Source organism: Electrona antarctica (genome assembly GCF_951216825.1).
Source record: "Electrona antarctica genome assembly, chromosome: 23".
In the NCBI taxonomy this organism is placed as follows: domain Eukaryota; kingdom Metazoa; phylum Chordata; class Actinopteri; order Myctophiformes; family Myctophidae; genus Electrona; species Electrona antarctica.
In genome coordinates, this window is record NC_136804.1 from 23,766,630 (window position 1) to 23,778,589 (window position 11,960).

General features: G+C 43.7%; 1 protein-coding gene across 15 annotated transcripts in view; it reads left to right on the top strand.

Moving 5' to 3' along the window:
* Positions 1–11,960, top strand: part of ppfia2 (PTPRF interacting protein alpha 2) — a 285,017-nt gene that overhangs the window by 220,848 nt on the left and 52,209 nt on the right. For 10 of the 15 annotated variants that reach the window (XR_013789017.1, XM_079494692.1, XM_079494700.1 and 7 more), the window contains 3 exons: positions 1,248–1,355; positions 7,810–8,031; positions 9,720–9,866. Coding sequence is in view for 13 of the 15 variants with exons in the window: in XM_079494692.1 (XP_079350818.1) it covers positions 1,248–1,355; positions 7,810–8,031; positions 9,720–9,866 (477 nt within the window). In the remaining 2 variants the exon portion in view is untranslated. Of the gene's footprint in view, positions 1–1,247; positions 1,356–7,809; positions 8,032–9,719; positions 9,867–9,976; positions 9,993–11,960 lie in introns of those variants that run through there. The other 5 variants (XM_079494697.1, XM_079494699.1, XM_079494703.1 and 2 more) reach the window with 2 other exon arrangements.

An 11,960-nucleotide genomic window follows, 5' to 3' on the forward strand; every position in this document is an offset into this window, starting at 1 on the left:
AACGATACAAGTTGGAAATGCATGCCCCACCCACGCACCCAGTTATTATGTGTCCCTTTTATGCCCATAGATGGAGTTCTTTGTCAGGCATGCCCAAATATGGAGTCTATACAGATGTCAGAATGATGTCAGAACAGGCCAGCTCTATATATGGAGCATGGGCAGGGGCCCTCTCCAGAGCCCGGGCAGAGGCCTTTTGTGGCAGTTCTGGACAACCGTGCACTGCCCTCCCTGCGGGGGTGTGGAACGCGTGTGTCGAATTTGAAGTCGGTTCTCGAGTTACGTGCATTACAGCCGTACACACGTACGTACAGACAAACGTACAGTACAGAGACATGGTGCATTTAAAGATAGATATTGTGTTAGAGCAGTGGTTTTCAACCCTTTTCACCTGGTCCATTATTTATTCACCACAGACCACCATTTGATGAGATTTAGCCTCTCAGACAGACAGAAAACTTAAATATGTTGTTGTCGTTGGATAGGATTTTGTCCACACTGAGAGCAGCCTCTGTCACAGTAATGTATGCTGTTCAACAATACACATAACACATTCATTGTGTTTATGCTGTATTGTATGTTGACATTTGGATTCTCAGTCCCACAGAAGGTGCACATTCTGCTGTGACATGTGAATCTAACATACCTGTGTTTATCTATGCAGATGCTGTAATTGGGACGCTGCCTTGATTGCCTGAAGAGAGCTCTGATTGATTGCTTTAGGGGGAGCGTCTTGTGTGTTGCTAAATGCATTGTGATTTGCTGACTGCTTAGCCAGGGGTCGAGTCAGGAGTCTATATAAAGGGGAAATGGTTCAGTAGAGAGGAGGCTGCCATGGGGAGAGGTTGACTCCAGTACCTCTCTGTTAAGTTATGTTGAGTTATGTTCTTTGAGTTATTTTCTTCACTTATTTCACTTATGTTGTCCAGGCCTGGAACTTATTAAACTTATCTTTCACCTGCAAGTCTGCCTCATGTCCGTTATGTCATTTTTAAGGTTTTATTACTGACACATAGCAGATCTACAATCCCACTTGGTAACACACACTTCCATGATGTATTGATGTTGGTACCATTAGGAGAGATAACAGGCAAACTAACAATGATTCTACATTCTGAAATTGTGTAGACCTCTTGTAAAGGAAGTAATGCGGATGTTTAACAAAAAATTAAATAGAACCAAATGGTTCACTTTACAGAGAACTACTGTGTTACAGTGTTGTGTTGTTGCTGTCTCCCTCCATACAGATCGTGGCCTTACGGGAGCAGAATGCCCACTTTCAGAGGAAGGTGGCCTCTGGGGAGGGAGAGGACCTGTTGGATGCCAGCGAGGCTCAGCAGAAGCACAAGGTGGGCGTCCTCTCTGTCTCACTGGTTCCTAAACAGTGGCTCAGGACTCGGGACCCAAGGTCGGGTCGGGGACCAATTATATGGGTCTTGAGTAAATATATATCTACTATTTTTCTGTTTCCTACATTTTTTGAGTGGTGCAACTACTCCTTTAGACAGCCACGTGTCCCCCTGGGTCTGTCCCTGGGTCTGTCCCTGGGTCTGTCTGTCCAAGCACGAAAATAGTCATAGCACTAAGTGTTTGTTCACCACCAAGTGTCACTGTTGCACAGCCTGACACACACAGACCAGGGAGGAGGGCTTTTACAGTACAGTACAGTACAGTACAGTACAGTACAGTACAGTACAGTACAGTACCACTTACTTCAGACGGGTCTGATTTTTTTTTCCAAAAGATAAAAGAAGGAAAAAAGATCTCAACTTTTCATCAATTCAAAACTATTCCAAATGTTTCAAAAGTATTTAATATATAACAATATAGATATATTAAAAAGAAAATCCATAAATACAATTACCATAAATATATATATATATATTTTTTAATGTGACCAAATTTGACTAAGGGACTGCCATTGGTTTGTTTTTTGAAAGCAGGGAATCATAGCTTCAAATTGACATATTGGTTGTTCAATTTGACCCACTAGTTTTGGAGATATGATTTGGAGAAACAGCGAGTTGAGAAAACAGGCTTGAAAGGTTCACTTCTGTGGTCTCTAACATTACACCAAGCTACATGTTTAAGCATTTATTTCATATTTACACGATTTCAGCTCTGACACTTTTTTCAGACATGCTCTAGTATGTGAAGAGTCTGCCTGTGCTATTAACTCATTTATAAAAAATAAAAAAAACGTTTTTCTCTGGTGAAAAGCTGGAATTTGCGCGATGGCAGGCTCAGTCAAATCTGGTCACAAATGTTCTACTAGAACAAAAAAAAAATGAAATGATTCACAGGAGACAGGCAGTGATCACACCATGTGCACAGTGCACACGCCCCCCCACCACCTCGTACAATTCAGCAGTCAAGCAAGTCTCGAGTCCCATCCCCCTGTTTCACCATTATCTTTCACTTGTATCTGGACTTATATACTTGGAACTGCTGTTTTCATTAGTTTGGGTCCCAGGCAAACGTCTAATTTTGCTCTTGCGTCTTGAGCTACAAAGTTTGGGAACCACTGATCTATCTCCATCTCGCTATTCAACATTAGCTTTGGCTGGGGTACAAAAGGAGGTCAGTGTGCACATTATATCCAGAGCTCCAGTCTGAATCTGTTTTGGTACATTTGTGCACATACTAATATGTCGATATATTTTCATTTCAAATGAAAGTTTGTACACTCAGCACCCACCGGGGGTGTTTAATTTGCGATATTAGGTCTTCTATCCTATTACCATGACTTCCTTTTGTGCAGGCATTCTGAAGGACAGCCGCAGTCAGGTGAATGCACTTCCAATGACCTCGGCCAATGCCATTATGTAGGAGCACTCGCGCATCTGCATGGCTGAATAGAAAACTGTGTCTTGATTATTAATTTGTGGTGAGATGCGTCGCTGTATCTTAACGTTGTGAGAAGAAGGCACAAATAATGGCACTGTACCGTATCTTGAACATCAAAACCCAGTGAAGGAGCCTCTCCACTCCAGGAAGCGCGGCGATCCTCCATTTGCATGCAGTCTGCACCATGCGGGGAAATGATATACATATATATTAGAGCTGGGACTCGATTACAAATTTTAATCTAATTAATTAGAAGCTTTGTGATTAATTAATCTCGATTAATCGCATTTTAATCGCATATAAATATTCAACCCGAGAACAGTGACAAACCTTTTTTTTCAAATGTTTTTTGGTATCCCAGTGAATCAATGAATAGTGACTACAGGATACCACTCATTTTCAACATTTTACTGTCATTAATATACCTTGTGCTGTTGTGTGGAAATAATAAAAAAGTCACCCCATTCTGTGTTGCCTAGAACTGGAGGTCTGACAAAAATCAGTAACAGTAACATCACAAAGCTGTACTTCATAGTGTTACTGTTTTATGTCAGACCTCCAGTTCTAGGCAACACAAAATGGGGTGACTTTTTATTATTTCCAGTTTTCCACACAACTCCATAGAAAAATGTTGAAAATGAGGGGTATTCCCCTTTAAGCAATACAACTTTTTTTTCTCCAACAGATAAACAAGTGCAGCAAGTGCCTATATAAAGTGTCTATGAATACTCAAATGTGCTTTACATGGTGGGGCATGAGGAAAAAAAACAACTTTATTAGGGGGTAAACACTTAGACAAAGGAACAAAATAAAAAACGGTGGAATGAACTAGCTGGGGAGTGCATTTCACATGGGGTTGGGGCAGACCATTGTCTGACCACGGACTTTCACACTTGCTGCTTCAGTATGTTTCGCATCGAGGACAGCTTGACAGCTTCGTGCTGTGGTGAAATCTCCGCGAGCCTCTGCAAGGCGTGCAAGCTTCTACTCTGCGAGACATGCTAAGCTGAAGCAGCTAGCATGGACGCTAGCTCTGATCCATAGCTCTGGCTATGGACCAGAGCTAGCATGGAAGCTACTTATGGATTCTTTCCCTCTGACATTGCACACAACCATGCTGCTATCCACGCGTCCATCCGATAGCTTTTAAATCTAAATGTCCCATCCACGGAGCAAACGTTTGGGTGTTGTAAGTTGTTGTCTGACGGAGCTGTAGAGTGGAGTGGAGTGGACTGCTGCTGCTGCTGCTGCTCCTCCCCCTGCAAGCCGTGCAAGGAGTGCAGCAGCCTAATGAGCCTAGAAATGTGCCCAGTGAGAAACGTTCCGCCGTGAAAAAAAAGGTGCGATTAAATGCGTTAATTTTTTTAACGCGTTAATTTTTCTGTAGTTAATTAATCTCAATTAACGCGTTAAAGTCCCGGCCCTAATATATATACATATATAATGATATACAACATACTGTACATACTGTACATATGGAGAGCAAGTGAAATGATGGAGAGCAAGTGAAAGGAAAAGGAATATTTACTGGTCCACGGGGGAGGGGGACATTTCTGTTACGGCTTCGCCCACCAGAAGGCTGCTCAGATGAGTGCACGGGGGGGAACGGTTACCTTATCTTCATATAATTGGTCCTCACTAATTCTCAATATAAAATTTGCTACTCGTTCTACTCGTTGTGGACCGACCATTCAGAAGCCTGTCGACTAATGACCTTGTTGATGGGGATTCCAAACCCAATATAAACGACAGTCTTTCTCTTTCTATAAAGTTAGCACGCTGTAACGGAAGCCATTGTTCCCGCATCTATAAGAGTTTTTCCTGAACTGTCCACCGCCCACATCGGAGACACAGAGAGAGACTAGAATTATAGAAAGGCCGGCAAGTTATGATGAGCATCATATTGTCTTGCTCACACGTTGACTGGGCCAGCCCAGAGTAATCTAGTAAGAGAGTGGCGACACTATATATTGAAATTGTATTTCTTTAGAGGATAGCCCCTTGAGTTGTATCAACTCGTTTTAGAGGGGGTCCTCGGGCACAACACAATGAATACAGTACATACAGGTAGACAAAACAATACATTAAACATGTCGACACAGCACAATACACTTACAACAAAACATAAATGCTCTCCAAACCACTCAAACACTACATCAAGACCAGGAGCGTTGACTCCCATTGTAACAATGGAATGCGGAAGTGCTCATTCTATCTCAATGGGATAGTTCCAATGTTTGGAACTATAGGCACCCGCTTTGCGGCGAGATCAAAGCGTGTCGCCACTCTCTTACTATTCCACTCGGGGCCAGCCAAGGGTCGAACTGACAACCTTTCCAATTCACAGCAGTCTAAGATGGGCAAGGTAATGGTGGTGGCGGCCCCTTAAAGATGGGCTGTTTACACATTCTGAGACACACAAACATGCGCCGACATACACACTCACCGGTTATCAGTTTGTGTTGATAAGTAGTGGAGAGAGAGACAGAGAGAGATGGCGAGAGGGTATATAGAGAATGGGATGCTGAGTGAGGAGGGGGCTTACAGAGTGCACATTAACCTAGGGAATAAGAGGTCACCTTCTTACAACCTCGTCAAGCTGACATATCGGCTAACGCAGGCAGACACATGTGGCCTGTTGCTCTGTTCGCTCTCTGTGTCCCACAACAATACGCATTCAGAATATTTATGACACTGGACAGCATTGCAGGTTCCTGCAATGTTCATGTATATCCCAAGCACCCACCTAGTCTCAACAACGTTCCATATCTAGTTTACGTTTATTTTTGCTTATTTCTTTGTCATAGGTAGGTGGAAAAAACCTGCCTTCACTGTCACGTGTATTAACATTATTATTTGATGCCTTGTCCATTTCACAAACCTTCTCTTTCTGTTAGCCTTTATTTCTCTTCTGAAATAAACACCTGTTTCTCTGACACCTCATTAATCTATACTAGAGCTGGGACTCGATTAAAAATTTTAATCTAATTAATTAGAAGCTTTGTGATTAATTAATCTCGATTAATCGCATTTTAATCGCATATAAATATTCAACCCGAGAACAGTGACAAACCTTTTTTTTTAAATGTTTTTTGGTATCCCAGTGAATCAATGAATAGTGACTACAGGATACCACTCATTTTCAACATTTTACTGTCATTAATATACCTTGTGCTGTTGTGTGGAAATAATAAAAAAGTCACCCCATTCTGTGTTGCCTAGAACTGGAGGTCTGACAAAAATCAGTAACAGTAACATCACAAAGCTGTACTTCATAGTGTTACTGTTTTATGTCAGACCTCCAGTTCTAGGCAACACAAAATGGGGTGACTTTTTATTATTTCCAGTTTTCCACACAACTCCATAGAAAAATGTTGAAAATGAGGGGTATTCCCCTTTAAGCAATACAACTTTTTTTTCTCCAACAGATAAACAAGTGCAGCAAGTGCCTATATAAAGTGTCTATGAATACTCAAATGTGCTTTACATGGTGGGGCATGAGGAAAAAAAAACAACTTTATTAGGGGGTAAACACTTAGACAAAGGAACAAAATAAAAAACGGTGGAATGAACTAGCTGGGGAGTGCATTTCACATGGGGTTGGGGCAGACCATTGTCTGACCACGGACTTTCACACTTGCTGCTTCAGTATGTTTCGCATCGAGGACAGCTTGACAGCTTCGTGCTGTGGTGAAATCTCCGCGAGCCTCTGCAAGGCGTGCAAGCTTCTACTCTGCGAGACATGCTAAGCTGAAGCAGCTAGCATGGACGCTAGCTCTGATCCATAGCTCTGGCTATGGACCAGAGCTAGCATGGAAGCTACTTATGGATTCTTTCCCTCTGACATTGCACACAACCATGCTGCTATCCACGCGTCCATCCGATAGCTTTTAAATCTAAATGTCCCATCCACGGAGCAAACGTTTGGGTGTTGTAAGTTGTTGTCTGACGGAGCTGTAGAGTGGAGTGGAGTGGACTGCTGCTGCTGCTGCTGCTCCTCCCCCTGCAAGCCGTGCAAGGAGTGCAGCAGCCTAATGAGCCTAGAAATGTGCCCAGTGAGAAACGTTCCGCCGTGAAAAAAAAGGTGCGATTAAATGCGTTAATTTTTTTAACGCGTTAATTTTTCTGTAGTTAATTAATCTCAATTAACGCGTTAAAGTCCCGGCCCTAATCTATACCTCAAACACAGCTTCTGGGTTCAGTATACAGTTAGGAGCCAGTGGACTCTAATCACGTCGCAAGGCATCAAAGCATATCATCTCGAATGCAGTCGACAGTGATTTATTTTAATCACCATCCAGATGTAAAGTACGTGAGGAAGAGCCGAGCGTCAAGCTCCTGAATTAGAATTTATTAGACTCCTACAGTGAGTGACTCTCCAAAGAAGACATGGTGACAACAGCAGTGATCTTTCAAAGCCTCTCTAGGACAGCCTTGACAGCAAATCGGGAGCTTGTTTTATTCTCCTTGTTCTTCCTTTCAATCTGGCCAATGTTTCACACACCATCTTTGGTCCTCACCCATACATCTCATTCTCAAACCGCCGCTTTTGTCACGGAAACAGTATTTCCTCTCTTCATCCAGGCCTTGAGACATTTATTTATTTTATTAATGATTATATCTTTTTATCACTTAATTCTTTCACAGCAAACGTTTTTAACTCACATCTTTGTTTTTAAAATAGCACTCCTCTTGCTATTTCATGTTTCATTGTTTCATTTCACACACTTAAGAGAATACAATTAGAGAATGTAGAAGAATTGTTTGCCTGTTTCTTTCCTAATGGTACCAAAATCAATACAGCATGGAATTGTGGACAAAATGTTAACCAACGATAACAAAATATTCTATCGTTTTGGGTCTGAGAGGCCACTGTGAACCACTGTTCTAAAGGTCTTAACGTGGTCTTTTTCTCTCTCTCTCGCTCTCTCCGGTCTCCCCATGCCATGTTGTGCCATACAGCGGCTGTCCAACGGCTCCCTGGAGTCTGTCCACGAGGCCAGCCAGGTGGTGGAGCTGCAGGACCTCCTGGAGAAGCAGAACTACGAGCTGGCCCAGATGAAGGAGCGCATGTCCTCGCTGTCCTCGCGAGTCTCCGAGGTGGAGCTGGAGCTGGAGACGGCCCGCAAGGACCTCAGCAAGACTGAGGAGATGAGCATCAAGTACCAGAGAGACAACCGGGAGGTGAGCGCGCACACACGCACGCACGCACGCACGCACGCACGCACGCACGCACGCACGCACGCACGCACGCACACACACACACACACACACACACACAGAGCCCGCAAGGACCTCACCAAGTCTGAGGAGATGAGCAACAAGTACCAGAGAGACATCAGACACACACACACACACACACACACACACACACACACACACACACACACGAAACATGGTACCCATTGCATTGATAAGCCCACTCTCTCAGAGGTGGGAGATGCGTGGGAATAACACCTCCACTATCTGATAAGACCACCCCTCACACTTTGGGGCATCACTGAGATCCCTGGTTGGCTCTGCCTGCCAGTTAGCAGTGCAATCGATAGCAATCTGTGCCACGTGTTCTCTACTAGGTCGTATAACCACTGCACTGACAAACACTCAGTGGAAACGCTGCCTGATGGATTTTTAACAAGCTGTTTCAAAGCCTGTAAAATCAGACGTGGGTGTGACCATCATATAGAATGCAGGAGGCTACTTCAACAGAAATGAGGTTTGTGCCACAAATAGGCAATTAAGAATGCAATCACCGAAGCCCCATTCTGTATGTTGGAAATGTCACCGCGAAGTGAATGTCAATGAAGTGGACCACTGCTGCATATGAATATAATATATAAGGGGCTGTCCGATGGAAGCCTTGTATTGTAAGACAATGGAAAAATAAATCATTTCAACCTGTGAAATATTTCAAAAATAGGCTATCTTATGAGGTCACAAGCGGCCGGTGCATCGCCACACATTTTGAGTTTCAGCTTAAGCCTGAGCTTGGCAATTTTGCTGCTTTTACAAGGCGCTGTCGTTATACGACAAAGTGTAAAATACGGCATTAATTTATGAAAAAAAATAATAATTATTTAACAAATGTATGGAATGTCTTAGATTTTTATTTGATTTCTTTATGAAATTACCAAAGAATTTGACCTTTTTTTAAAAAAATCTTTTGAACTAATAATTAAAAACAATATGGGAAAAATAAATTACCCAAAAAATTGGGTCCCGAACCAGTGACATACAAGGTTTTTGGCAGCCCGACAGTGACAGTATACGGGTGGTCCCCACGTGGCCCACGGACGGACGGACGGACGGACGGACGGACGGACGGACGGACGGACGGACGGACGGACGGACGGCACAGATTGCAGATTTGCTTGCACTGATTACCGGCACCTAGTCAGGCAGGCAGAGCCAACCAGGGATCTCAGTGGTCCCCGAAAGTGTGAGGGGTGGTCTTATCAGATAGAGGCGCGTGTTATTACCACGCGCTCCACCCTCTGAGAGAGTGGGCTTATCAATGCAATGGCTACCATGTTTCCTGTGTGTGTGTGTGTGTTCCTCTTGCATTCTTCTCTCGTCACAGAGGAAATGTACTCTGTGTTCCTGAGATACAGTCACATTAGAGTGGCAGTTTAGTTATATCGCTGTTAGCTTTTTCTTGCTTAGATTGTATTGCATGTGGCCAGCATAAGACTTACGCTGTGTGTGTGTGTGTGTGTGTGTGTGTGTGTGTGTGTGTGTGTGTGTGTGTGTGTGTGTGTGTGTGTGTGTGTGTGTGTGTGTGTGTGTGTGTGTGTGTGTGTGTGTGTGTGTGTGTGTGTGTGTGTGTGTGTGTGTGTGTGTGTGTGTGTGTGTGCGCGCGCGTGTGCGTCCAGGCCATGTGTCAAAAGGAGGACATGGAGGAGCGTATCGTCACGTTGGAGAAGCGCTACCTCAGCGCTCAGCGGGAGTCCACCTCGCTGCACGACATCAGCGACAAGCTGGAGAACGAGCTGGCCAACAAGGAGGCCTTCCTCAGACAGGTCTGTTCCACACGTAAAGAACTTATTACTGTATAGGTCAACAAGGAGGCCTTCCTCAGACAGGTCTGTTCCACACGTAAAGAACGTATTACTGTATAGGCCCACAAGGAGGCCTTCCTCAGACAGGTCTGTTCCATACGTAAAGAACTTATTACTGTAGTGTAGGACTGTAGGCCAACAAGGAGGCCTTCCTCAAACAGGTCTGTTCCATACTGTACGTAAATAACTTATTACTGTAGTGTAGGCCAACAAGGAGGCCTTCTGGACCAGCGTGAAACTTTGAACGCACCCTCCCTAGACGCCAAGGAAAAAAACTCTGCCCTACATTTTTCACAACCTCCTTTTATGGCACACCAGGAGGCTGAATTCTTAAATGTTTGCAACAGTACATTATGACCATGAAGCTTGGCTGTGTGATATTATACTGCAGAGTTTAATTATGAGAGCTCAGCTTGACCTTTATATCATATTTATTTGATTTTATGGGGGTTTAAAACTCACACACAAGCACAGGTGCAAGGCCCTCCTATCATTAGTTTAAATCTGTGTCAAATGATGCTACTGCGAGTTTTAAATCCTTATGTTCTTCAGGATTTAATCCCCTTGATGATTGATTTGCCCAGAAAAGGTTGGAACACAGTTAGGTAATATGAGTTACTGTACAACCACCAGCTGAGGTCCAACTGGATGGAGATAGACAGAATGTAATAATCACATAAGCAAGCATAGGTCATGTACGCACGCACGCACGCACGCACGCACGCACGCACGCACGCACGCACGCACGCACGCACGCACGCACACATGCACGTACACACACACACATGCACGTACACACACACACACACACGCGTAAGTGCACATGCACAGTGCCCAGTAAGTGCACACAGACGCCCAAACATGCACGGACAATCTGCAATGACGTGTATGCACAATCACAACCATGGCAGCCGTGGTTGTGCGTGTGTCACTGAAGCAGTGTGTATGGCGGTGCATGAGGCACCAGACTAAAAGACTAAGGTTTTTGATATTTAGTCGACTAAGACTAGACTAAGACTAAATCATTTCAGAAGACTAAATAGGACTAAGACTAAGGTGAAGAGGTGACCACTGACAACTACAACACAAGTGTACAATAATGGTTAAAAGTGAGGCGACACCGATGCTTTAACGGATCAAACTCTCTCGGAGTGAAATGAATCCCAGGGATTTTTGTGTTCATACTCGTGCACACGACTCGCACCACTCTAATTAGTGTGTGTTGGAGTGCCAGGGCCGGGGCTTTAATTTTGAGTGTGTGCCACAGACTGGGGGCGGCTGCCAAACAGTCAGCAAAAATGGAGCGGCGCGGCTTAGGGCCGATTCATACTCCTATTTATCGCTGTTTCTGCGCTGTAGTGCCGAAATGATTTCGGCTCGTCAGAAATCAAATGACGTCACATTGTAGGCTCTACAGCGCCGAACCGACTTTTATTCTGCTCTAAAATAGGAGTATGAATCGGCCCTTAGAGCCGATCAGTTGAGAGAGGGGGACAGTCAAAGACTTTTTGTGCGCGACGACAGGGAAATAATAGTCTCTCAACTGGCAGTTTGATTTCAGTCACAGTGTGTGTATGAGAGCAGCATCTGTGTGCTTCTCCTTTCACACGCGAGAAGCATTATGTGTATTGTGTGTAAGTGGCAAATGAGTCGTTTGCACAATACACATATTGTATCCCCAGTGGTGGAAAGTAACGGAAGTACATTTTATTCAAGTACGGTACTTTAAGTAACATTTTAATTTTTGATGTACTTTTACTTTACTTGAGTATTTCCAATTTCCAAATAACTTCTACTCCACTACAGTACGTCTTGGATCCAAATATTGTATTTCTACTCCACTACATTTATTTGGAAACTTTAATTACTACTAGTTACTTTGCATATTTTCATTATTATTACAAAGCATACATTGGTAAATGGTAAATGCTGCATTTATATAGCGCCTTTATCCAAGGCGCTTTACATAGATTGTGCATTACATTCACCCATTCACACACACATTCATACACCGATTGCAGCGGAAGCCATGCAAGGTACCAACCAGCACATCAG